Source organism: Mycena indigotica (assembly GCF_014461135.1).
Source record: "Mycena indigotica strain 171206Taipei chromosome Unknown Mind.scaff0006, whole genome shotgun sequence".
Lineage (NCBI taxonomy): Eukaryota > Fungi > Basidiomycota > Agaricomycetes > Agaricales > Mycenaceae > Mycena > Mycena indigotica.
In genome coordinates, this window is record NW_023503005.1 from 4,380,857 (window position 1) to 4,407,144 (window position 26,288).

A 26,288-nucleotide genomic window follows, 5' to 3' on the forward strand; every position below is an offset into this window, starting at 1 on the left:
GGGTGTTCATATCGTCATGACCTTGCATTTGAGTAGTAAATTAGCTGTAGATCATGATGACAAACACACTTTCTTACCCCGAGCCCTCTCAGTGTCCACGCCAGTGCTTTCAAGTGTCCCACTGAGGACAAGTGCCAGTGTTTACATTCCATTCCTACTCGACATTTCGACTACTTTCTACTCCACGCCTACCCTCTTCTCCACTTCCTCTTCATCTCACATATTCCCCACAGCTGGACGACCTACGACCGATACTCTGACGAACTCGGGGTCCCCGCTTGGACCCATTGGCACTTCTTCTTAAGTCGTTATAAGTTAAACGAAGTTCGCTACATCTATCTGCTTCAAATTCGAATAATCTCTAGCTTCTTCGTATATGATCTCGTGACCATGACGTCTCGCATTTGTTTCTCCCACTCTGTCTCGTCACCTGCGCAAAGTCAAGCCCTGCGATCCAAGAGAAACGCATGAAGCTTTTTCAACCCACAGCCCAGGCATTTCAGAACTTAGCTCCTTCTATCGGGGCAACAGCCAACAACCAAATACCACTCCCGAACGAAATAATGGCCGCGATATTCGCCCACTGCATCCCAAATGACCCTACGGTCAATTTAATTGACCCAAAGCAATATCCACTACTTCTTCTTGGGATTTGCAAGGCATGGCAACACCTCGCACTCTCGACACCTGCTCTTTGGTCGACGCTTTATTTTGATCTGGATTACATAGCCTCAAAATCGGTAGATGGAAGGCTCGGTAACATCCCCCTCGTTGTAGATGCCTGGTTAACCCGCGCACGCCGCCGTCTCTTGACTGTCGGTATGGCTGGACTCTGGTGGCCATGGACCTACTCCGAGTCGGCCACAGGGGAGTCCCCACATGATGAGGCGGCGGCTGCTGGAAATAATCCAAAAGCATTCGCCGAATATAATACATCTTGTTTGGCGGCTCGCACACACGCCAGAAGCCGTCCTCTTCAAACAGTATCCAATGGACTGGGGGAACCTTGTTGAACTCGAACTTCTATCACCAGCCCCTGATGAAGAACTTCGAGTTGAGGGGTTATGATGACCCCATCGAGGTATTTGCTAACGCACCACTACTCCGCAAGATATCGTTCACAAAAGTCCACCCCGAAGTTTTCAACCTGCCTTGGGCGCAGTTGACGCACTTGAGCCACGAGTGCGTTATACGCGCACCAATGTCTACCAGTTCTCTCGGCACTACCCAGTCTTGTCCATTGCCAACTTCAATCTGGAGACCGCGAGCTCGAGCAAGACCTGCTCCTCTCGATAAATACATACTCCTCAATCAAACAGTTGTCCCTTATCGAACACGAATGGATTGCCGTACATTCACCGACGCTCTCAAAAAACATCCTTGGGTTTATGACGCTGCCGGCTCTAGACTCTCTTGATCTTACCGGGGCAGATCGCATTGATGCCGACCTCTTGGTAGCGTTCTTGGAGCTCTTCGGCCCCGTTACGACGGCTTGCATTCCACCCATGCAAATCACAGCACCTTGCCTCAATCAAGCCGTTCCATCTCCTGCCACACCTCGAGGAGCTTGAAATCCACCGTCCTTCCCGTCATTTAACTGCGGGCATTTGCCAGGAACTCGCCTCCAACAAGTTCTTGCCCCGATTGCTGAGCTTGATTCTCCACTCACCCAGTTCGGTCCGTGAAATGGACTTCATCGCCCGATCAGGTTGGCCACACTCTTCTGGCCCGGGAGAAACTCGTTAGGCCACCTCTCAAATCACTCAGGCTGGTTGTACCGATGGATTATGGCGACACGAGCATGACAGAGATGAGTTCTGCACTGGTTAACCTGGTGGGACTACAGGGAGGAGAGCGGGACCAAGGTACACCACCAAAGTGTCTGCAGATGTGAGCTAGCTGGACATTCCAGCTAGTTTCTAGATAATTCCCCATCTGGATCCAGATGGCTTCCACATGATTTCCAGCAGATATGCACAGCTGGAAATTTCAGCTGGAATCCAGGTGGCATATTTTATATATATCTCAGCACTTTTGTTTGTCCCCCTAACCGATGTTGTGGAAGGCTACATATAAAAAAATTTAGATGACTTTAGGGCCGGCCTAGGTGAAGACTTGAGGAGGATGTTGATTAATCTCTTACGTCGGAGATCAATACTTAGTCCCGGTGAAACGTGCAACAGAGAACCGGAAGAGCGGATCAAATGATCTCACTCCCATGTCAGCGAAATTTTCCATGTCACACCACTTCCCTCTTCTCCTCTTCCCTTCACTTCCGTCCTCGCTACCATGGCTGCAACTGCACCTGCGACAACTGGGAACACAAGGTACGCTTGTGTATATTTCCCTCTCTCACTTCCTCTACTTACTCTGATCCAGGTCAGTGCCAAGCACTGCCAGCGCGACGACTTTGGCCTGATCCTTGGGCAGGATTGGCTTCGGCGTGCATTGGCCACCTCTTGCTCAGTGCCCGGTTCAGCGCGGTGTGTCTCCTTCTCCCCATATGAATATTGGCTGACTCTCATACAGGACGCGGTGTGTACCCTCCGCCTCTTTGGGGCTGCGCAAGGTTGCCATCCGGGCGCTCGACGTGGGAGCGTGCGGAGGATGTTCCCACGCCCGAGGAGCTCCTCCGCGTGCGTGGCCTGCAGAATTAACCGCACCACCCGCTTCTGCTGTTGCACCCGCACGCGCCCGCCCTCGACCGGCATCCAGTTCCCACGCCAACCCCCAGCAACACCGCCGTCGTAGATGTGAAGGGCGCGAACGTGGCAGACGCCAGCGGGCCGCACGCGCACTCAACGATCGCAGCGCGGCTACATCGGCAGGTTGGGACAATGATGTAGTATCTATTCCCTGTAGATAGTAAACCTGTATTTAAATACTCGCTGCAATAAAAGCAATTATTCTGCATTCATCCTCCCTGCCCTATTGCATTTAAACTATGTATATTATGCCAGGTTAGCTACAAGGCAGCGACCTGGGTCTCCTGCTGGTTTCCAGACACTCTGGATCCAGCATGGACCCATTTGCGTCCAAACATGGATGACAGGTGGAGTTGATCCTGGATCCGGCTGGGTATCACAGGTGTCTGCCGCGGATTTCCCACCTCTGTCACATGTGGAAAATCATTGGCGGTGTATATGTCAAGTATATGTGATTGATGTTATATAGCGTACATGGTTTGCAAGTATTCTGGCATTGTTTCAGCTACGCGCGTGATTTGAGGCGCATTGTTGTTGAAGACTTTCTAGCTATAGGCAACTTGAGAAATTGTTTACGTGTCACGATGTGACATTCTTTCTCTGTGCGACGATGTTCAAGTTTGTGCGAGTCCAAATCACAGACTCGAGCCTACGCTATCTGTACGCTCCCTCAATCTCATTGTTACCAAACTAAGAAGTTTGAATAAGATCAACGACCACACCCACAACAACTTGACAGCAGCCGTCATCCAACACATTCCATTTTCGCGCAATTAGAGCTATCAAAGCTCAAATGGCTCGTATCGTGCACAGAGAAACGGGGTCTTCAACTCATTCGAGGGTCCGAAGCTTGGTCGACCTTAACGACGATGTCCTGTTCTTGATTTTCGACTTGTTGGACTACAATTCGCGACTGGACATGTCCTATGCATCCTCCCGCTGTCGGGAGGCTCTTTTGCCGCACATATTCAGAGCAATCAGATGGGCCCCCGCCGCCCACGACTTCCCCTCACGGAAACTTTGGCCATATGCTCAGTGCGTCTCATCTTTTCTTTCCAAGACTCGTTTAATGTTGGCAGAACCTTCTTGCTCTCCGGATACAAAATCTTCGACTTCACGTCCACCATGTACGAAGATATCGCAGCGCAAATTCGCGAGGGGCTCGTTGGGATGAAGCAGCTCAAGACATTCATTGTAGAAAGCAATGTCATTAGTGGTCTGTGGTCCGAGCTGCTGGACGCATTTTCCGTTTTGTCTACTCCATGTCACCTTTGCCTCCGATCTCATTGGGACCCCCCTTACGCGGATTACGCGTCACTCATGCTGGAGCCAAGGAAAGCCGCGCTCCCGTTCAACGAGTTTACTTTCCCCTTTGCATTCGTCTCCGATAAAGAAGGGAATGTTGCCCGAAGAACGCCCGCGGCTTGGGTACCTGAGCTCAACAACGTCCGCACCATACTTGTAGCAGCTCACACCACACTCGAATCTGTCTGGATCCCTGGAGAACTTTTTCCTGCGATGCAATACACAACTTGGAATGCTCTCACAGAGTTGTATCTCTATGGGCTATGGCCGGTCTTTGGCAACAATCCTCCTCTGCTTGTACCGCGAACAGAGTCGAAATCTCGCTCCACCTCCCCCACATCGATACCAAAACACATTTCCGCTGATGTTTCCTCGGCCACGGAAAGCCTAGCAGAAATCTCAACTTCTGTGTCAGTTGATGCGTCGCGGCTTCCTCTACCGACCGAAACCGATAGTATACCTTCTGCGAAATCTCGCTCCGCTTCCCCCACACTAGTAGCAGAGCGTCTTACAACCGATATTTCCTCTGTCGCCGAGAACGATGCCGCATCTCCTTCATTACCTATTCTGGACACGAATTCGGCTCGGCAACCTGACGAATTCGTGCATTTGCCACCTCCACCGGCAGGCGAGGTGGAAACTGAATCGCCTACAACCCTCGCCATAGCCACATCAATTCGCTCTCCGGTTCTAGTGATGCTAGAAGCTATGCCAAATCTACGTATTCTGGACATGAGTATGGTGCATCAAGCTGACGATCCTGAGCCTCCAGGAATGGTGATATGTTCACCAGATGCCCCGCCAAGCTCCCCTTCTACATTTCTTCGCCATCTCAATACGGCCCAACTCACTTCGGTGTCAATGCAAGATCGCACTGTTGAATTCCTTCCCGCCTCCCTTAAGAGTCTTTCACTCACTCGAACCCCATATATGCTTTCTCCGAACGCCCATCGGACACCGCAAACGCCATCTAGTCTGCTGGCCATGCTCAAGAAGGTCGATTTTCCCAGTCTTCTGAGTCTTAAAATCTGGTATGCCATCTTGTCGCCGGATGAACTCGCCCACGAGAAAGCCTTGCTGGAGTTCCTCCCGACAGCATTCCCCTTGCTGGAACAGCTTGAGCTCTGCAGACGATGGGATGCTATGGCAATTTCGCTTGAAGGGCGTTGGGACCCCGTCGTATGTTTGTTATGCGAGTTCAAGCTGATGTTTGACCTAGTTTTAGCCCATCGCAAAAAGACTGGTGTCGCAGTTCAAAAATCTGCGGCTGTTTAATTTCGACCCACATCCCCCCGAGCGCGTCGGATGGCCACCCGCGCTGCATCCGACGAGTGAGTTCCGCGAGTTTGTAGGCCGTTTACATGCGATGGCAGAGGAGATTGTGAATGCGGCGCCGTGGATCTGGGAAATTGGCATATTTCGCGAATATGGCTTGGACCCGGAGTTGTACTGGGAGTGGTGGAATGTTGTGCCTGGTTCCGCCGCCACCAATCAACGACTCGATATTTTATCCTTAGATGTGCCAATTCGTTCTCATTTTGAACAAAATATATGTACGGCTTCACTCATCAACTTGGAATGTACTATCTGTCAATACTATTTTTTAGCCTCGAGCACGATGCTGGGCCGAGTTTGTTGACAAGGATTGTCACGCCGTGACAATCCTATTCCTCTCGACGACAACGAGCAAAAAATGGATCAACACTACGCCCACGCCCACACCAAATTGACACCAGCTGTCACCTATTGTTATTCGACATCAAGGAATGGCCCGCATTGTGCGCAAAGAGGTAGAGGAGTCTAGCACCCCGCTGGCTAGAAACTTGGTCGACCTCAACGACGATGTGCTTCTGATCATTTTCGAGTATCTGAATCATGAGGATAGACTGAAAGTCTCGACTCTGTGCCAGCGTCTCCGAGTAGCCCTTCTCCCCCGAATATTTCGCGCTGTGGGATGGGCATCTGTCGCTTCCGACTTCCCCCGCGTGAACTTTGGTCATTCGTACAGTAAGTGGTGCATTCTTCTCTCAATCAATCCCGGTTGACACTTGTAGAATCTTCTCAGTTTCCGGCTACGAGATTCCTGAATTTACACCACCAATTCGCCAAGATATTGTGGCTCAAATTCGCGCAGCCTTTGCTGGAATGAAACGTCTAACGACAGTAATTATCGACGACATCAAAGGTGGTTTGTGGCCAGAGCTATTGGACGCGTTTTCGATGTTGCCCTCTGCATGCTATCTAGAACTGGGGTCTCACTGGGAGCCGAGGCAGGAAGACGAAGCATATACTGTGTTGAGACCAAGAAGAAGATCCATCCCTCTGGCCAGCTTCAGATTTCCGTTCCCATTTGTCTATGCCACTGTGCAAGATGCTGAACAGGCGGCTCGGCGACGACCTCCAGGTTTGGATCATGAAATACACAACATCCGTACCATACTCGCCACAGCCGCCGAAACACTATCTTTCGTCTACCTCCCAGGCGAAATTTTTCCCGCCATGCATGGCTCGACCTGGAGCGCTCTTACCGAGCTATTTCTCGAGGGCTTGTGGCCTGTTGAAAAGACATCGGGTCCGATAGTGAAAGCCCCGAGTATTCCTCCTCGAGAACTATTTTCTCAACCCAGGCCAAGGCAGCCAGCGGAGCCAGCTGATGAACATCCCTCCCTTCATGAGGACGAGTCGGAAGCAGCTGCTCTGGCCGAAATCACACTACCTGTGTCAACATTGGTTTCTCCAACAACCGTCGACGAAAATATTCCGAAGGTTGAGGCGTTTATTCTACCATCAAATGGCAGCAAGACCACAGAAGGGGAGGTGGTTTCTGAATCATCGACGGCGGCATTACCAGACGATCTGATCCCCGTGTCTGGCGAAGGGAATGGGCTTTCTGTTACAACCGCATCTAAAACTACAATCAATGAAAGCCCTCCAAGTCCATCCTCCTCATCGCTTTCGACAACACCACGACCCGTGGAGTCACTCGTGGTCCACCCCGATTCCTCCGCCACATCGACTCTATCTTCTTCTGAACACTCGCCACTCTTGTCAATCTTTGAAGCGATGCCGCATCTCCGCATTGTAAAAATGCACCTGGTCCACCAAATGGAGGACCCTAAACCTATGGGCGGAGTAATATGTGCTTCAGATGTCTTGCCGAAGTCCCCGACCACTTTCCTTCGCCATCTCACGCAATTCCAAGTCACCTCACTGTCTCCAAACGACCGCACACTGGAATTTCTGCCAGCCTCATTGGATTTCCTCTCGTTTTCGCGCCATCCATACATGTTGCCTTGGGGAACATTCCGAGCCCAGACTCCTTCAAGTGTGTTGACGCTGCTCAAACGTGCAGCATTTCCGTGTCTGACGACTCTCAAGATATGGTATATGATCGACTCATTGAGTGATATCGAGGACGAGAGGGACCTGGTGGACTTGGTTCCCGACACATTTCCAATGTTGCAAACGCTGGAAGTTTGTCGCCAATGGCAAAGCCTGGCCACTGAACTCAAAGGACGGTGGGACCCAGCTGTACGTTTTTTTTCTCGTCACCCATCGCCTTGTTTTTCTCAGATTGTTATCAGCCTGTCGCGAAAAGACTAGTTTCGCGTCTCAAGGACCTTCGAGCATTTTATTTCGACTCTTCCCCTCCGGAACGTCAAGGGAAAAGGCCATATACGTTCATCGACAAAGAAATCGGCGAATATCTGATCCTGGCAAGACTTGACGACTGAACTACAAGGACGGTGGGACCCAGCTGTATGTATTTCTATGACCGATTTTCTTCTTTCAAATTCTTAATTCCTTGTCAGCCCGTCGCGAAAAGACTGGTTTCACGTCTCAAGGACCTCCAAATATTTTATTTCGACTCTGCCCCTCCCGAGCGATATGGAAGAGCACCATATATATTCGTCGACAAGGAGATTCGCGAGTATTTGGGTCGACTGCGAGATATGGCGGAGGACATCGCCAGCGCGGCGCCGTGGCTCCAACAAATTGCGATGTACACTGGGAAAGTGAAGCTCGAAGAGCGTCGACGACATATCAAACTAGTTTGAATGAATCATTTGTATAGAGTAGCATACATCGGAATGGTTAACAGGGAGATAAAGGGTTACGGCGGGGGTCCATATTAGCCAGACTTCAGAATACATATGCAAAGTCTCAGGATGCGTTGTAACACTTCGTCACGGACACTGCTCTTGCTAAGTGCTTTCGCCCCCCCAAACGAAGTTGTGAAACCGGCCATTTCTCCAAGTATGGACTCTACGAGTAATACGCAAGGCAAGAGGAAGGACATCAGCTCCATACCACTTCAAGTTCCCACCGCTGCTCCTTTCGGTTTCGGACATAGTGGCTCTGATGCAGACCCCAACGAGGTTGTGAATTCTCCTCCATACAAACGTCAAAAACTCGACCAAGAACCTGCCTACGAAGCTCCCGCCGTGACAGAACACGTATCGCCGTCGGTGAGCTTACAAGCGGGAGATTCCGTCTCGCAATTCGCAGAGCCAGACTTGACTGCGGCAGACGAAGTAGCGAGTGTGAGCGAGATGGATTCGGTACCCTCGGTCACTGTCGTCTCCACCACTGGCAATCTCGCTGCATGTCGGACAAAACTTTCCGGGCCGGGGCTCTGCAATCTTTGCCTGTCTGATGCTCATCATCAAGTCGCCCATCCCTCGGGCCAAATGGCCCATTGCCTTCCTGCTGCTGCGACGACGGCTAACGAGATAAGAGAGGACGCTGTGAGGGAGCGGCTCGTCGATCCTACTACCGAATTAGCGACTCAAGATGCCTCCCGAAACTGCATCTGGCGTAGGTTTTACTAAGCTGGTACCAATCCACCGTTGCTCACAATGACACAGTCTGTGAATCCTGTCAAGGCAGTCTCGACCATGGCGACATTGTGTTCATTCCCGCAGAGCCCGTTCTTTTCGCCTTGCACAGTGAGTGGGACCCTAAGGTTGAGACAGCGGAGTCTTTTCTGCGCACGTTTTACAAGCGAAATCCTCTTCTCTTCCGCTATTTCCAACTCATCCATACTGGCGAAAGACCCATCTCTCTCAGGATTCGCTCCGGCCAGTTTCAGGAGGTAGACTTCAAGGTCGATGCTTTCCCCAGACGTCAATGGAGCGTGCACTGTCCCTATTTCAAACATGTCCACTCGTCAGCTTTTCCAATCCCACCCGCCGAACTCGCTCGCGACGTCATGAGGGAGAAGAAGCCTATGGTCATCGATTACGATCTCACCACCGTCAAGACGACCACGACCCACGAGGAGCTCATCTTCATGGGCCCCACTGCCAACCTCCAGAAGCATGCGTGGATGATTCCTTTCCTGGACCCTCTCAACGCGTTCGTCCAAGCTTACAGGAAGGCCCGGTTCAGACGCAGGATCGCTGACTTCTCCTATGAGATGCTCTACTTGCTCGAGTCCATCCGCCGGAAGGTATCCGACTCGACAGAGTTTGGCGAGGCGCAAGTTTACTTCAAGTATATGCATGCCAACAGGCCGACTGTGGATTATCTTGATGTGGTGGACCAGGTGGCGGTGGCGGACATTGATGGTTAGCGTGGTTCTCTGCTTGTGCATGTTTTTTTACCTATAGGTTATCCAGACGATTTGCATGGCTCAACACTGCAACAAAGGATCGAACAGTGGCGGTCAAAGTTGATCTCATGTTGAGCATAATGATGGTGATGTGCGGGCATGACCGCTAATATGTCACCTGCGGGTGAGTAGATCAAATAGCCAGCACATGTACTTTCATTCAGCTCAATCTACGACTTTTCTTGGATTACCCCAGCGATAACTTGCCACTTCTCCCAGTGGAACCGAATATCACGGCCAATTGCGCGGTACAACCAAATTTCTCGCAGCAGTGGACAAGCCTCCACAAGCCCATCGGCAAGGGTGCGCAGTCGCTTCACGTGGGCGTGGAAGGCAGGCCCAGCGTTCGCAAACGGAGTGTATCCATACCTATCCTTCATTGATGGATCAAAACGGAAATGCCGCAGGGATGTCAGTTGCGACAATGCTTTTGGGAAGAGGACCTGAACGGAATGAGGTATATCACAATGAGAATAGATGAGACGCACAAGAGGATCCCAGTATTGAGTCAGATCAGTGTTGTCGTGATCCCACATTCGCTGAATCGAAAGATGTTTCAAGTGAGGGAATTTGACAGGCAGTAGTGCGAGTAGACTTCGTTCTGCGTTGACATGTGCCAAGGACCAAACATAGTATCGAATTTCGAGCACTTCCAGATCCGGAAAGTCGACAGTCAAGAACATGTCGTACAGATCTGAGCAGGCCGTGGTTGGCTGCAAAAAAGTGTTATCGAAATTAAGGGGATAGCGGGGAAGTGCGAGGGTCTGCAAGGTGCGCGGCAGGAAGGCAAATATACGCTCCGAAGATGTATGGGAAGCAAACTGGAAAACACGCAAATGACACAGGAAGATGTCTGGGTGACGAGGAGGGGCATGGTGTGGTCCAATGATCTGCATGAGACTGTCGGATTCTTCCCTCGGGGCAGCCATGTTAAATAAGATTGTCCGAAGATTAGGAAGTGCTTCGAGCAAGCACAACAGAGCCTAATAGTAAAGAGTGGACCCTCTGGTCAATTCATGCGAATGCTCCACGGTCAAGCCATTGTGAGACCGCCTCATTGCGATCAATTTGATCCCCGTCATCTAGATGTAAAACTGCTTGATTATCGTCGTAGAAACGAGAGTATATAACTTACCCGAGAGCGTCTCGTCACCAACTCGAGCAATCCGTGTATTGAAATAGGATAATTGATCCAGCGACGGAAGATAAGCCACTTTGAGACGATTCAGGTTGGAGAAGCCTGGATAGAGTTCCTGGGCAAGCTCGTTTGGTGCTGTCAAAACACTGAGTAACTGTGAGTGATGAAGGGAACGGCAACTCACTTGAAGCCTGCAATTGGAGCTCCCTTTCGATCTCTTCGTCCTGGTCAAGCTCTTCATCTGTTGGCCGCGCCGAAAGATCAAATTTCAGATTGTCGATCTGCATCTGGTCCTGTCCTCTCTCAGCTCTATCTCCTCCCTCCTTAGCTCTATCCCCAGCTCCTGCAGATTTCTTGCGTGCCCCTCCAGCTTGGGACATGTTCGATCTGTTTCGAAGCTCTTCAGGTATTGGGACCTTCTGTGCGTGCTGCAATGCCTCCAAATTTTTCTCTTGAGACTTGAAAAGGCCCCATGCACACCGAGCAAAAAAGCAATGGGGTTTGAGGCGGTCGCTCAAACGGAGGGGAGATAGATTTAGATCCCTAGCCACGTCCCGACACTCATTGGTGAGGCATACACATACCCCATAGCCGCGGTACGGAGCAAAGATGAAGTGACCGGCATCCATTCCGGAACCGTTGAGGTCACCACGGAGGGAGATGCAGTTTTGCGGTGAGTCAATGCCTTCTATGTTGCCGAGTTTCGCGTTCATTGTGTTGTAGTTCCACTGTCGTGACTCGTGAAGTGAATGACAATCTTGTGTTGCAAAGGCATACTACGCACCCATTTTCTCTCGCTCCGGGGAACGAGGTGACAAGTTTCAAGACCAAAGGTCTTCCCTGTCAGTAGGCAGGCCTTGTCCAACGCTTTCACCAAGGTGCTGAGATTTGACTGATTGCTGGCAGGGGGTGGTTCGGATGATGAGCCCATCATGGACCACCCCCACCCTTCAGGGAGTTCCACGGGGATTGCCCACGACGAGAATGTAGTGCAGATCGGGTAGGGACTAAACAGGTGTTTAATGGGGCGAGAAAGTGATGAATGGACACACGTCTCTGATTCGGCTAGGTCATACGTGTAGTCCCCATAACAAAGCCAGACGTCGCCCGAACCCATGTCAGAACCAGAATCCTTCTCACGGAGGAGACCTTTCTTGTTGTTGGCAATTATGAAACAGAACACAAGGACGATTCGTAGGGGTAGGCCGTGGGTGTCATTGTCCGAGTCGTCCGGATGCGGGTATGTGGCGACATGTAGGATTTCCGTGGGTTTATCGTAGGCCGGATGGAAAATCCGAATCGGCTTTGAGCTCGGGCCGATGACTGGCTCCCTAAAGCTCAGCGAGGCAGTGGACAGGGCGGTTGTGGGCATGGTCCTGTCACAGCCCCTTTGTCTTTACACTCCTCCAAGCGGCCAGTATGCTTAGCCTGAGCGTAGTCTTTCCCAAAATTCTCTAGGCTTTCGACAATACCTTCACGTTCACGGCTCCAAATAGACGCTGGTTGGTTCAACCAGCGATATCTGTTCACCTCCAGCGCACCGTTCCCGACTTTGCGACACATTCGTTACCCCAGACCTGACCTTCCGGGAAGATATCACGCGGCAGCCGCCCAGCGTTGTGCAAAGCGAGGCGAACCACTTGCGTTGGCTTTACATGGGTGTCACTCTGCACTGCAGGGAATCATGCTGCCTGGGAAGTTGTTCACACGAGCGTTCGATCTCAACTTCTCCCGGACCGCTCTTCGGGAACTCGTTGTGGGCTCTGGCCGAAGGAGTTAGATGCCCAACAAAAGAGATGTTCAATAACAAGTATCGGTGTCACTGCCAAACCTTCGCTTACTGCGATTGAATATCTCCTCTCATTCTGACGACCCTCTAAACCATGCAACAGTATTAGTGAATCCCTCATCTATGCCTCGAAACCCTGAGAAGTTTAAATTCGCATTCTGGAGCTTGCTTCCCCAACAAAAACGAGAATTTTCTTGCTTTTCTACCGCTCATTGTTGAATCTATAATGTTTTCCGTTTACCCTCAACGCTATGTTCACAATCAGGCAAATGATCCACCAGGTGTTCTCGTCTCGTTCATGTCGAATCGATCCGTAGCTGTCACATGGTATTTACGCTCTCTCGTCCTCCTTGTATCTCACCATTTGTATCACCTCCATGTCTGGGTGTTCTCGCTCCGAGGAGACAATGAACCAACCAAAAACGAAACAAGGACAAGAATGATCCACACGCACCCACAAACAGCTCAAGCCAGTTAAAAACAACGCTGCGACGAGGATACAGAAAAAAGCGTAAAGCCATGTCACCGTCTCCCGAGCCCGTCCGCTTCGAAGACCTTGACGACGACATCCTCATTTACATCACCAACTTTGCTCTCCACCCAGACTTGGAGCAAGTCAAGCTCTTCGACCTCTCGCGTCGCATGCGGAATGTGTTTCAGCCGATCCGTTTTCGCCATATTTGGTGGGCGCCATGCGACACTGAATTTCCTCCGGAGGAATTGTTTCCTTATATCCAGTGCGTTTAGTCTCCTCTGCCAAGAGTGCTGCTGATACGAAAACAACTTTAGTGAGCTCACGATTGTACCGGACCAGATGTCTTCAGTATCTAAGTTCAATCACATCGAAATCGCTGCTGAACTACGGCAAAAACTCCCACTGCTACCCCATCTCAACACGTTCTATCTCGGCATGCGAATCGAAGGTGGTCTTTGGACGGAACTGGTGGAATGTCTTGCTGCAGCTCCAAACCTGACCAGTTTTGGTATATTTTCGCCGTGGTCGGCAAATGAGACGATGGATGAACCTTGGCAATTGGCGGATGAATTGTCTCCACCCCCTCTCCAAATGATACTATACCCTTTCCCCATCGAAACCAAACATGGGTGGTCCATTCGTCGGCGCCATCCGCTTCTTCTTGATTTTGCAGCCGCGAACCTGCGCCGCCTGTTGTCGGCATGCCATACCACTCTGGACAATGTCGAACTACTGGGAGAGTTGTTTCTTGGTTCATTTGACACCAAGATCGAGTGGACTTCACTCCGCGAGCTGTTCGTTATCGGATTTTGGCCAGAGTGGGATCTAGAAGAAAGACCTGAGCCGAGTGAGATGCTTTCGGTTTTAGAGTTGTTGCCTAATCTGCGGACTCTGGTCTTGCTCATGTCCGTTGGCTGCGACGAACCTGAAGGCCGCACCGTTCTCATACCACGGGATGCTCCTGCTCCTCAACAAGCAAGCACATTTTTGGCCCATCTCAATCGTTTCGACATGGCCTCACTGACCCCAATCGATCGCATCCTCAACTTGCTTCCGGCAGGGCTGGAGTCGTTAACTTTGACTCGATATCCAGCCGAACTGGCGGAAATCGACATGCGCCAACCCATCTTGCCCTGCCTGGAGCTCCTTGCAATGTTAGCCGAACTGGAGTTCCCCGGTCTGAAGACCCTACATGTCTAGTATCGAATCAACTCGATGGAAGACTACGCGGCGGAGGAGATTTTACTCCACTCTGTCGCGCAGAAACACCCTCTGCTTGAACGAATAATCATAAACCGACTTTGGAATCACGAAGATGAAGAGCTTGGGAGATTATGGGATCCAATCGTAAGTAAATGTCAATGACCATCTCTTTCTTAACACTTATCCCATTCTGCTGTAGCCTCGATTCCGCGCATTCTTGTCGAATTTCCACCATCTCAAGGTCTTTGACTTCAACCTTGATGACCCGGAGCGATGGCTGGAATTTCGGTTTGTTGAACGACGAGATCCTGGCTTCTGGGACCACGTCGACCGTCTAGAGAAATTCGCGCTGGACATCATTAGCCTGTGCCCTTCGCCGAAGCTGCAAGAGGTAGCGATGTTCCACGACCTTGTCGAAGAGCCGTGGGAAAGATGGGCGGTACTCCGATTCAGGGACGGTACACTCCAACTCGGCTCGATTCTCATGTAGAATTTGGCAGACTGCTGTAGATAAGCCCTTCTTAGATATGCGTAGTATTGGGTGCTGTAGTTGGGCCTTGAAACAGTGACACTTGCCAGTGCATGTTTGAATCGACTTGATTTGTGACCAGAAATTTTTTGACTGTCACATCCCTCTTTGCCTTTCCCTTCCACCTTTCCCGCAATAAACACGATTCAACCATTACATTCACGTTGCTTTCTTCCTTTTTCAACCCCCACTCGCTTTTGCCTAGGAACACGGCTTCCAGTGCCATCGTTACCTCTACTTGTGATGTGGAAGAGTACTTTTTCGTATTGGCCCGGTCCACACTTGCCTGTCCAAATAGTTCTGTGGTCATTCGAGTACTAAGCTGGGCCTACATATACCTACTTATACGTATACCACACCTGTTTGTATCCAAGCATCTTTACTACCACTTGAAGAAATTCACGTTCCTTGCTCATACAATTTTTTGTCGTGCGATGCGATGGGTATATATCCCCGTGGGAACGCATCATCAGCAAAACAAATTCGGCCAAAGTGTAGACCGTTGTCTCTGACCTCCATCTTCCACCCCAACCACCACCACCTCTTGCCTACCTCTCTTCGTGCACCATGTCTGCCGCGCCGATCAAAATCATCAAGCTCGAAGAGCTCCGTGCCCACAACAGCAAGGAATCCCTCTACCTGCTCATTCACGGCAAAGGTACGCTTGGCATCCAATCATACGTTGCCAGTTTGTCGCTAATGCGTCTGCAGTCTATGACTGCACGAAATTCCTCGACGAGGTTAGGCCTATCCAGCTCTCGTTGCCAAGCGTCAATGCTCATTCATTGCTCGACTTTAGCATCCTGGTGGTGACGAGGTCATGACTGCCGAGTCTGGGCAAGACGCGACTGAAGCATTTGAGGACGTCGGCCACTCTGACGAGGCCCGCGACCTCCTCCCTGGCATGCTTATCGGTGAACTGGAAGAAAACAGCGTACGCCAGCAGTCCCCTTCTGCCAACTCACAACACTGACCTTTCGCGTCTTCAGGAAATCAAAATCAAGTCCGCTGCCGCCGCCGCCTCAAGCTGCTCGGGTTTCCTCAGTTGAGCAGGGTTCGACGTACGTCTACAGGCCACTTCCTTTCCACATAAGTCTCACTTGCTTCTAGGCTCATGTACTGGGCGCCTCTGGCCCTCCTTGCTGGCTGGTTTGGCTACCGCTTTTACACCACCGGCACCCCATACTGAGCACCTGGAGGATTCAGTGCTGGCTTTTTTGCGCATTCTACACCTATCCGTATCATTCATTTGCTGTATGTGCCGGGAATATAGACCTTTATTGGGAGCCTATCTAGAACTCTCACTCTCGAACGACTGTGTGAGGGTCTGCCGCCGCCTCGTCAGTGCTCGTTGGTCAACGGCTCTTGCCTTTCGACACGGATCATCCGAGACGGTTGTCAGTTGACCGGTCTCTGACCGAAGAAACCGGAAAGACCAGTACACAAGCAAGTACGGTCATCGCTGCGGCTCAAGAAAGCAAAGACTTGTTCCAGTCAAGAGCTATTTAGAACTCAATTCCGCAACGCAATTCTTCTGCACATACACTGGCAACAACAACAGTTAATTGAATCTCGGGATTGACCCAAGTCGATAACCATCGGGTTCAAGACTCAAAATTCACAGTAGTCGACATCCAGAACGCTTCAGGGGTAAGGATTGACCGAAGTCAGCCAATAACGATCCAAGTCAAGAGCTGAAATTCACAGTAGTCGACATCCAGAACGCGTATAGAGACACCAACAACGCTCCACCCACAACCACTGCACATTACCGTCGAGTTTATCGACGATAATGTGCAGAGACTGCGCCGAGCAACGAAAGGAAGGAAAAAAACAAGAATCTAGATATGGTCAGCCAAGTAAGCATCGCAGGGTAAAAAATGCATACCACACGGTGACCCCGAGCTTGCAGAGGCCCTGTTTAGCGGCCTCGGTCTTGGCCGCCTTCTTGCTGTTGGCGATGCCCTGTGCAAAGAGCTCCCCGTCAATGCGCACGTGCGCGGACCAGATGGGCGTGGCCTTGTTACCGAGCGCAACGCGGTAGGCATCGAGCACGGCGGGGGCCGGGCCGGGGTCCGCCGACATGGCCTCGATGGCGGCGGTGCCTTGGTTGTGGTACCATTCAACGTTGCGCGAGGCTAACAGCTGGTTGAACAGCGCGAGATGGCCGCCGCTGGTGTCGGATCCGCTTTCGGGAACAGACAGTTGGCCGTATTGGGCCCGGAGAGTGTTGTAGTAAAGCTCCGCATAAGGCTTGAATAGTCTGTGAAGCCAGGACTGGACCGCGTCCATCCCTTGGTCGTTGTAAAGGCCGCCGACATAGGCCTGGTGATTCGGTATTGGACTGAGATATAAAGGACTTCATACCTCGAAAATATCCGCTGAGACTGCTCAGTATGCTTCAGGAGGAAAAGGAAGACTGACCTTGCACACCAGTTGTGTGCTTGAGGGACAACGCTTGCGTTCGGTCCGCGAGAAGATGTCCCGGTAGGCCGTACTTTACCGAGCTACCAAGTTGCTCAGCCAAGAATATATGTATGATTCAACGCACATCGTAGCCAGATTGGCATTTTCGACGATCATCGAACGGAGTTTCTGGACATCAGTGAACCAAAAAGGGTAGACTGGAGACAATTCACCGTTGCGGGCCCAACGTGCAGACGTGGGTACAATTCGGTCTGTTTGGGAGGTTCAACAGCGCGTCGTGGCCTGGATTAACGCACCAAGAGGGTGGTTACTGCCAGCTCGAGCACCGCATCTCCCAAAAACTCCAGTCTGGAGACAAAATCAGCTACCTACAACAACGACGATTGGCTTGCTTTTCGTAGTCCGGGCTGGGATCATTGGCCTTGTCCTCGAATCCAGGCGCTGGACGGGCGTAGTAGCTGCGATGGGTGAAAACCTGTTTGTGGATGGACTCTTGGCGGATTTGAGGGAGAACTGGGAGCTCAAAGTCGGCTCTGCGGTATCGCTTTCAGAGGAAGTCTGCCACAGTTGTGAGTAGGGCGTACTGGAGGGGTGCAGCCATTCTTCGTTGGGCTCGTGGTGGCGTCAAGAAGAGGGTAGTCAATTGAGTCACTGCAGCTGGATTGTGATGGCGATCGAAACATCTCAGCGAAGACAACGGCGACCTAAGTTTAGCATTGAAAACGAGGCACAAGTGGTTTGTGTTAAGCTTTGAAATTGCTCTACTTGAAAATCGTTCAGTGTAGTTCGAAAGCAAGAAGAGCCCGTGGCCATTTAAATTGACGGTCCCGTGATCGGACATCAGCCTCTCTCTTTAAGAAAGCCTTCAACCTCCTTTAACTTGAACCCGGTACAGAATCAGGAAAATCAATTGTAAGCAAGCACTTTTCGTAGAGTAGATAGGTACACTATAAGCTTTTACAAAAAATCAGTAAAGTAGCAGTCGTAAGTATAGTACAAATTAATCCGAAATTTCAATTACGTCCGTTGACTTCTTGGTCACCTTTTGTTTCTTGGAGGCAGCACCCACCCCTTCCATACTTTTCCTTTTCGCAGGGATTGCAGGGACGGCCGTCCCAGCTAATTGGGTATTATTTGGCATCCGAGGTTGGGATGGTCCAGCCTGTGCTGGAGCACCCTGAGTGATAACCGCGTTGCGTTGGTCCTTTGTCAAGAGTTCGTGCAACGCTGCAGGGTAGGAATCGCCCCAAATGCTCTTCAGCACAGCGTCAGAGCCAATCGACGCGAGCAAGCCCCTTCCCTGCGTCAACAGGCCGCCCCACTTGGCCGCTCTCGCCAGTTCAGACGCTTTGTTGACCGACAATCCCTGTGGACTGCTGCGAATAACCTCTAGTTTGACATCGTTGCCAAACCTCCCGCCAAATTCCCGAGTAACATGCTTCACATTAGGTGCCCCAACCCGTGAAATATGCGTCGATTGCTGATCGGACGACTGCAAAAAGCGCAGAACTTGAGTGCAGTACGTGCATTTGCAAGTTACCCGCTTGATCTTGTCTGAAAACTCTTTGACGCGATTGAGATTCGGCTTCTGACCAAGAACTTTGTCCATCCACGCTGCGACGATTAATCGAAACGCTAGCGAGAACGGCGAGGTAGCAAGGGATACGTTGTTCGAGTTTGCAAGAATCTTGAGCTCGGGAATTAATGGCACCAAACACTGGGTAACATAGGCTTCTGTGGTCGTGGCGGGTCGCATGATACGATTTATAACCAGGGAAACGGCGGCAAGGCCGCCCATTCGCGAGGATAGGTGCAGAGCGGTGATGGAGACGGCGACGTTGATGTTGGCGCCTCCACCATAGTAATTGTGCGTTGGAACTGCCGGCAAAGCTACTTTTTGAGCATATACCATGATCATTTCGAGGACAGGGGGCCCAAAAGTTGCCTCCTTCGATTGTCGTCTAGTCTGAAATTCCTCCATGCACGCAATCCAACTTGCCTCATTCCAAGGCAGCGATTTCAAAGTAGAGATGATGCTGTGGGTATAGGGATTAGTCCAATCAAAGATAACATGCCAAAGACGATCTACCTCGTCAAAAGAGCATCCGAATTGCTTAGGGCCTTGGTAACATCGAGGAGTTTTGCAAGCTCTTCGCGTTTGACAACTCCACCAGCTTTGGCGGCATTGAGTTTGATGTCGACTGCAGTTTGCGCCATTTGCATCAGTTGAGTATCGAGATTGATTTCAGGCGCGCGGTTCTGGAATAAATCCTTCACGGCAGGAACGAGAGTAAAAACAATTCCAGGAACAATGGCCACACTAGCCTGTGCATCTTGCCATTCTTTCTGGAGAGGGTCGACCGGACGCACGCCGACCAACGCAGTATTGGCTGGCCCGGGGTTCGGTTTGGCGGAGTCAGCGGCCCGTTTAGTCGCGCCGGCATTGATGCTCTCGACCAGAGAGACAGCTAGTTGGGGATTCCCATAATCAAGACATTTGGTGATCAAGGCGAGAGCCGGCGCTGAATCGCCTTGCACAACTGTGCTTTTAGAGCCATAATATCCGTAGCCGTAGCCCGGGTTTGGCGCTTCAATAATCTTGGTGGCGAACAGGGTCTTCATCGGCAAAAGAATTCCCAGCAAGCTTGTCATCACGGTGTTGCGCGAGGCTACTTCGTCGTCGGCAACAGTCGTCGTTGTCAGGTCCCATTCCCCATGTAACCAGTCAATGAATTTTTCGAAGACACCGACGTTGAAGCTCGTGGTAAGCTTTGAAAGTTGTGGAAGCAACCTTGAGAAGCATTGATTTGGCATCGCTGTGAACAGATCGATCAACTCACCTGTCAAGCAGCATCGACGCTCCTCCTTCCGCCAACATCTCTTTCGAGAACGATTGCAATTCCGCCAGTGAGGAATACGGCCGCATGTTGTCGAGTACCTCTTTCAACATTTCACGGATAAAGCTCCCGATCGCCAATCCGTCGTTATCTCGCTCATCCTCTTGCAGAGCTTTCAAGTTTTGAACGAACTGGAGTCGTTCGTTCGACTTATGTCCGAGGATAACTGGGCGAAGACTGGGTGAATCAGCTATCATACGGCAAGCCCAACATGCAAATAACCCACCTATAAGACATGACACTGAACCCAAAAGTTGCTCGCGCATCGTGCATATCGTCTTCGGTAACCGCATCCAGCGACATATCGGGGGCGCAACACTGAGCGACAGCTTCAGTCCAGAGCACTGCGTCATGCCATAAAATAGCCGCTGCAAACAATCGTTCCACAGCTGTCGACTGGTCTTCGTCCGCCAAATCTTTGACGACACTGCAGACGTACTTGAAGTCAACGAGCTCCTCTGGGGTTGGGCTATCGCTGTTCAATGTCTCGAGACGTTCCAATGCACCGACAGCCCGACGGTCACCACCCCCACCACCAACATGGGACCATCGTGGCCAAATCACTAGCACTGAACTGCGATAAACTGAAGAGTAGTGAGTTCAATCTTCATGGTGAGAAGGAAACATACATCGCTCTAGCGAGCCTGCGCCCTGCAGTTTTTAAGTATTTGAGACTGTGTTAGACTCAAAAACGCACATTGCCCATATAACCCTCATAGTCCTGCTCGTAATCTCCCCTGCGTTCCAGTTCTCGCTGAAGACTGCCGTCAATTTCCAGGTCTTCATCATAGTTAATCGCATTGCCGTCGGGGTCCACGAAGTTTTCGAAGGTCGTTGTGGTTTCTTCAATCTCCATGAAACCGACGTCGTTGTCATCAATCTCTTCATCTGAATAGCCTCCATAGCGCCCATAACGTCCATAACGCCCATAGCCACCATCGTCGTCTGCCGAACCACTCTGTCTAAGTTCGAGATTGGCTAGCCCAAGGCCGAACCCTATCTCCTTGGCCAACGTATCCAAAATTGCCATAATATGCGCATCGGAACTCTTGAGCGCACTAGCTGACAAATTTACTTGCGAGTAATGATGTCCGAGAAGGTAAAATATCTTCTCTGGCGCATTTTTATTCTCGTTCCATGAATTGAATATTGCACGCAGTTTGGTCATGGCGCCGTCTGCAGATGACAGTGCAGGTCGAATTGCCGTCGTCGTATGGACCAAGTTGTAGGTGAGAGCGAAGCGATAACCACTTGTGATTGGTTTCTGCAGGCACGTCAAAAGGAAATATACTCAATGTCCGGAACACTTACGATTTCGTGGGTGACGTCGGTGTACCAAGCCAGGACTGTCGTTGTGGTCATACTATTGTTGCTGGAGTTGAGGAGATTTTTTGTGCCCGAGTGGCTCGTATGTGCGTCACCACCTGTGAATAAAGATGGCAGGACCACCACAATTGAAGCAAACATCCCATTCGCTTTCTCCGTGCTATGTCATTCGTCAATCGTCCGCCCGAAAAAAGTGGGGAAGGAGGAACGCACTCGACATGGGGTAAGAAGCTATAGAAAAACGCGTTGAGTTTGGACTAACACGATGTTGAATGACAACACCCACTGTGAGCCGGTCTCATATACCAACAACTTGTACAACTCCGCACGCGGTTTGCTTGCAGCAAAGTTCACCCCCAAGGTTTGGCAGACCTCGCGGACGACCCGGTCCATGAATGGGCCCCAAGCAGCATTGGAGAATTTGATCTTTGTCGCGTCCATCTCCCAGGTATCACGGACTTCTGTGTCGACAATCGTGCGCTCGCCCTTGCCAAACGGCGCTTGGCGACATTTCCCGATGACAGATCGTGCCATTGCGGGAGAAAGCGGTAGTCCAACAAGTCCAATGTCCTCGAGGTCAAGACATGGATTTGGGGCATCGGGGAAGGGCTTGCCAAACGCGAATTCGCCTTTGAAGTCGAGGTCGCTTGACAAGACTCCTTTGAGCTCCAACTGTATCACGGTCAGTGACGCGTAAAAACACGCGTATAACGCGTACCTCAATATTTTGAGCCGGCTTCGGTGCGGCTGGGGCCCCACCGCTGGCCGCCATCTGGATGGTCGTTGCTGGCTGGAGGGAGAGTCACGCAGGTCACAAATCAAGTCGATGAAAACATGCAAGTGTTTCAAATTTCAAGGCCCAACTACAGCACCCAATACTACGCATATCTAAGAAGGGCTTATCTACAGCAGTCTGCCAAATTCTACATGAGAATCGAGCCGAGTTGGAGTGTACCGTCCCTGAATCGGAGTACCGCCCATCTTTCCCACGGCTCTTCGACAAGGTCGTGGAACATCGCTACCTCTTGCAGCTTCGGCGAAGGGCACAGGCTAATGATGTCCAGCGCGAATTTCTCTAGACGGTCGACGTGGTCCCAGAAGCCAGGATCTCGTCGTTCAACAAACCGAAATTCCAGCCATCGCTCCGGGTCATCAAGGTTGAAGTCAAAGACCTTGAGATGGTGAAAATTCGACAAGAATGCGCGGAATCGAGGCTAGAGTATATTAGGATGAGTCTTGAGAAAGATATGGTCATTGGCCTTTACTTAAAATTGGATCCCATAATCTTCCGAGCTCTTCATCTTCGTGATTCCAAAGTCGGTTTATGATTATTCGTTCAAGCAGAGGGTGTTTCTGCGCGACAGAGTGGAGTAAAATCTCCTCCGCCGCGTAGTCTTCCATCGAGTTGATTCGATACTAGACATGTAGGGTCTTCAGACCGGGGAACTCCAGTTCGGCTAACATTGCAAGGAGCTCCACGCAGGGCAAGATGGGTTGGCGCATGTCGATTTCCGCCAGTTCGGCTGGATATCGAGTCAAAGTTAACGACTCCAGCCCTGCCGGAAGCAAGTTGAGGATGCGATCGATTGGGGTCAGTGAGGCCATGTCGAAACGATTGAGATGGGCCAAAAATGTGCTTGCTTGTTGAGGAGCAGGAGCATCCCGTGGCATGAGAACGGTGCGGCCTTCAGGTTCGTCGCAGCCAACGGACATGAGCAAGACCAGAGTCCGCAGATTAGGCAACAACTCTAAAACCGAAAGCATCTCACTCGGCTCAGGTCTTTCTTCTAGATCCCACTCTGGCCAAAATCCGATAACGAACAGCTCGCGGAGTGAAGTCCACTCGATCTTGGTGTCAAATGAACCAAGAAACAACTCTCCCAGTAGTTCGACATTGTCCAGAGTGGTATGGCATGCCGACAACAGGCGGCGCAGGTTCGCGGCTGCAAAATCAAGAAGAAGCGGATGGCGCCGACGAATGGACCACCCATGTTTGGTTTCGATGGGGAAAGGGTATAGTATCATTTGGAGAGGGGGTGGAGACAATTCATCCGCCAATTGCCAAGGTTCATCCATCGTCTCATTTGCCGACCACGGCGAAAATATACCAAAACTGGTCAGGTTTGGAGCTGCAGCAAGACATTCCACCAGTTCCGTCCAAAGACCACCTTCGATTCGCATGCCGAGATAGAACGTGTTGAGATGGGGTAGCAGTGGGAGTTTTTGCCGTAGTTCAGCAGCGATTTCGATGTGATTGAACTTAGATACTGAAGACATCTGGTCCGGTACAATCGTGAGCTCACTAAAGTTGTTTTCGTATCAGCAGCACTCTTGGCAGAGGAGACTAAACGCACTGGATATAAGGAAACAATTCCTCCGGAGGAAATTCAGTGTCTCATGGCGCCCACCAAATATGGCGAAAACGGATCGGCTGAAACACATTCCGCATGCGACGCGAGAGGTCGAAGAGCTTGACTTGCTCCAAGTCTGGGTGGAGAGCAAAGTTGGTGATGTAAATGAGGATGTCGTCGTCAAGGTCTTCGAAGCGGACGGGCTCGGGAGACGGTGACATGGCTTTACGCTTTTTTCTGTATCCTCGTCGCAGCGTTGTTTTTAACTGGCTTGAGCTGTTTGTGGGTGCGTGTGGATCATTCTTGTCCTTGTTTCGTTTTTGGTTGGTTCATTGTCTCCTCGGAGCGAGAACACCCAGACATGGAGGTGATACAAATGGTGAGATACAAGGAGGACGAGAGAGCGTAAATACCATGTGACAGCTACGGATCGATTCGACATGAACGAGACGAGAACACCTGGTGGATCATTTGCCTGATTGTGAACATAGCGTTGAGGGTAAACGGAAAACATTATAGATTCAACAATGAGCGGTAGAAAAGCAAGAAAATTCTCGTTTTTGTTGGGGAAGCAAGCTCCAGAATGCGAATTTAAACTTCTCAGGGTTTCGAGGCATAGATGAGGGATTCACTAATACTGTTGCATGGTTTAGAGGGTCGTCAGAATGAGAGGAGATATTCAATCGCAGTAAGCGAAGGTTTGGCAGTGACACCGATACTTGTTATTGAACATCTCTTTTGTTGGGCATCTAACTCCTTCGGCCAGAGCCCACAACGAGTTCCCGAAGAGCGGTCCGGGAGAAGTTGAGATCGAACGCTCGTGTGAACAACTTCCCAGGCAGCATGATTCCCTGCAGTGCAGAATGACACCCATGTAAAGCCAACGCAAGTGGTTCGCCTCGCTTTGTACAACGCTGGGTGGCTGCCGCGTGATAACTGCCCGGAAGGTTAGGTCTGGGGTAACGAATGCGTCGCAAAGTAGGGAACGGTGCGCTGGAGGTGAACAGATATCGCTGGTTGAACCAACCAGCGTCTATTTGGAGCCGTGAACGTGAAGGTATTGTCGAAAGCCTGGAGAATTTTGGGAAAGACGACGCTCAGGCTAAGCATATTGGCCACTTGGAGGAGTTAAAGACAAAGGGGCTGTGACACACACCATGCCCACAACCGCCCTTTCCAGTGCCTCGCTGAGCTTTAGGGAGCCAGTCATCGGCCCGAGCTCAAAGCCGATTCGGATTTTCCATCCGGCCTACGATAAACCCACGGAAATATTACATGTCGCCACATACCCGCATCCGGACGACGACAATGACACCCACGGCCTACCCCTACGAATCGTCCTTGTGTTTTGCTTTATAATCGCCAACAACAAGAAAGGTCTCCTCCGTGAGAAGGATTCTGGTTCTGACATGGGTTCGGGCGACGTCTGGCTTTGTTATGGCGACTACACATACCATCTAGCCGATGCAGAGACGTGTGTCCATTCATAACTTTCTCGCCCCATTAAACACCTGTTTAGTCCCTACCCGATATGCACTACCTTCTCGTCGTGGGCAATCCCCGTGGAACTCCCTGAAGGGTGGTCCATGATGGGCTCATCATCCGAACCACCCCCTGCCAGCAATCAGTCAAATCTCAGCACCTTGGTGAAAGCGTTGGACAAGGCCTGCCTACTGACAGGGAAGACCTTTGGTCTTGAAACTTGTCACCTCGTTCCCCGGAGCGAGAGAAAATGGGTGCGTAGTATGCCTTTGCAACACAAGATTGTCATTCACTTCACGAGTCACGACAGTGGAACTACAACACAATGAACGCGAAACTCGGCAACATAGAAGGCATTGACTCACCGCAAAACTGCATCTCCCTCCGTGGTGACCTCAACAGTTCCGGAATGGATGCCGGTCACTTCATCTTTGCTCCGTACCGCGGCTATGGGGTATGTGTATGCCTCACCAATGAGTGTCGGGACGTGGCTAGGGATCTAAATCTATCTCCCCTCCGTTTGAGCGACCGCCTCAAACCCCATTGCTTTTTTGCTCGGTGTGCATGGGGCCTTTTCAAGTCTCAAGAGAAAAATTTGGAGGCATTGCAGCACGCACAGAAGGTCCCAATACCTGAAGAGCTTCGAAACAGATCGAACATGTCCCAAGCTGGAGGGGCACGCAAGAAATCTGCAGGAGCTGGGGATAGAGCTAAGGAAGGGAGGAGATAGAGCTGAGAGAGGACAGGACCAGATGCAGATCGACAATCTGGGACTTGATCTTTCGGCGCGGCCAACAGATGAAGAGCTTGACCAGGACGAAGAGATCGAAAGGGAGCTCCAATTGCAGGCTTCAAGTGAGTTGCCGTTCCCTTCATCACTCACATTTACTCAGTGTTTTGACAGCACCAAACGAGCTTGCCCAGGAACTCTATCCAGGCTTCTCCAACCTGAATCGTCTCAAAGTGGCTTATCTTCCGTCGCTGGATCTGTCAGAAATCGGCGCTTATTAACCATGCCGCACGCTCCCGATCGAGTGCCACAGACGA

At 51.0% G+C, this 26,288-nt stretch overlaps 8 protein-coding genes across 8 annotated transcripts; 4 read left to right on the forward strand and 4 right to left on the reverse strand.

The window, feature by feature from the left end:
- Positions 1 to 3,498: 3,498 nt before the first annotated feature.
- MIND_00781900 (uncharacterized protein) lies at positions 3,499 to 8,068 on the forward strand (the record flags this gene model as incomplete). Its single annotated transcript, XM_037364506.1, has 9 exons — positions 3,499 to 3,740; positions 3,785 to 5,189; positions 5,236 to 5,640; positions 5,747 to 5,854; positions 5,896 to 6,017; positions 6,065 to 7,541; positions 7,595 to 7,667; positions 7,732 to 7,769; positions 7,823 to 8,068. The coding sequence occupies 9 exons, from the start codon at positions 3,499 to 3,501 to the stop codon at positions 8,066 to 8,068; spliced, it is 4,116 nt and encodes a 1,371-aa protein (XP_037220150.1).
- A 201-nt stretch (positions 8,069 to 8,269) lies between these two features.
- Positions 8,270 to 9,699, forward strand: MIND_00782000 (uncharacterized protein; the record flags this gene model as incomplete). The annotated part of the gene is made up of 5 exons (XM_037364507.1): positions 8,270 to 8,554; positions 8,796 to 8,828; positions 8,879 to 8,959; positions 9,430 to 9,580; positions 9,632 to 9,699. 5 exons carry the CDS (start codon positions 8,270 to 8,272, stop codon positions 9,697 to 9,699), a joined length of 618 nt encoding a protein of 205 aa, XP_037220151.1.
- Positions 9,700 to 10,638: 939 nt separating this feature from the next.
- On the reverse strand, positions 10,639 to 12,134 carry MIND_00782100 (uncharacterized protein; the record flags this gene model as incomplete). The annotated part of the gene is made up of 5 exons (XM_037364508.1): positions 10,639 to 10,718; positions 10,760 to 10,897; positions 10,947 to 11,490; positions 11,547 to 11,769; positions 11,815 to 12,134. The coding sequence occupies 5 exons, from the start codon at positions 12,132 to 12,134 to the stop codon at positions 10,639 to 10,641; spliced, it is 1,305 nt and encodes a 434-aa protein (XP_037220152.1).
- A 936-nt stretch (positions 12,135 to 13,070) lies between these two features.
- MIND_00782200 (uncharacterized protein) lies at positions 13,071 to 14,226 on the forward strand (the record flags this gene model as incomplete). The annotated part of the gene is made up of 2 exons (XM_037364509.1): positions 13,071 to 13,288; positions 13,341 to 14,226. The coding sequence occupies 2 exons, from the start codon at positions 13,071 to 13,073 to the stop codon at positions 14,224 to 14,226; spliced, it is 1,104 nt and encodes a 367-aa protein (XP_037220153.1).
- A 1,099-nt stretch (positions 14,227 to 15,325) lies between these two features.
- MIND_00782300 (Cytochrome b5 heme-binding domain-containing protein) lies at positions 15,326 to 15,947 on the forward strand (the record flags this gene model as incomplete). The annotated part of the gene is made up of 5 exons (XM_037364510.1): positions 15,326 to 15,416; positions 15,470 to 15,498; positions 15,558 to 15,703; positions 15,748 to 15,819; positions 15,869 to 15,947. The coding sequence occupies 5 exons, from the start codon at positions 15,326 to 15,328 to the stop codon at positions 15,945 to 15,947; spliced, it is 417 nt and encodes a 138-aa protein (XP_037220154.1).
- Positions 15,948 to 16,598: 651 nt separating this feature from the next.
- On the reverse strand, positions 16,599 to 17,912 carry MIND_00782400 (Ribonuclease III; the record flags this gene model as incomplete). Its single annotated transcript, XM_037364511.1, has 9 exons — positions 17,770 to 17,912; positions 17,558 to 17,718; positions 17,482 to 17,516; positions 17,398 to 17,436; positions 17,310 to 17,353; positions 17,183 to 17,265; positions 17,126 to 17,139; positions 16,647 to 17,083; position 16,599 (listed from the first exon to the last, which is right to left on the reverse strand). Coding segments are annotated over exons 1-9 (831 nt in total). The 5' UTR covers positions 17,787 to 17,912.
- Positions 17,913 to 18,185: 273 nt separating this feature from the next.
- On the reverse strand, positions 18,186 to 22,180 carry MIND_00782500 (uncharacterized protein; the record flags this gene model as incomplete). The annotated part of the gene is made up of 10 exons (XM_037364512.1): positions 18,186 to 19,221; positions 19,275 to 19,976; positions 20,026 to 20,259; positions 20,309 to 20,666; positions 20,712 to 20,733; positions 20,780 to 21,346; positions 21,394 to 21,568; positions 21,622 to 21,639; positions 21,695 to 22,080; positions 22,127 to 22,180. 10 exons carry the CDS (start codon positions 22,178 to 22,180, stop codon positions 18,186 to 18,188), a joined length of 3,552 nt encoding a protein of 1,183 aa, XP_037220156.1.
- Positions 22,181 to 22,824: 644 nt separating this feature from the next.
- MIND_00782600 (uncharacterized protein) lies at positions 22,825 to 23,980 on the reverse strand (the record flags this gene model as incomplete). The annotated part of the gene is made up of 3 exons (XM_037364513.1): positions 22,825 to 23,710; positions 23,763 to 23,782; positions 23,849 to 23,980. The coding sequence occupies 3 exons, from the start codon at positions 23,978 to 23,980 to the stop codon at positions 22,825 to 22,827; spliced, it is 1,038 nt and encodes a 345-aa protein (XP_037220157.1).
- Positions 23,981 to 26,288: the final 2,308 nt, after the last annotated feature.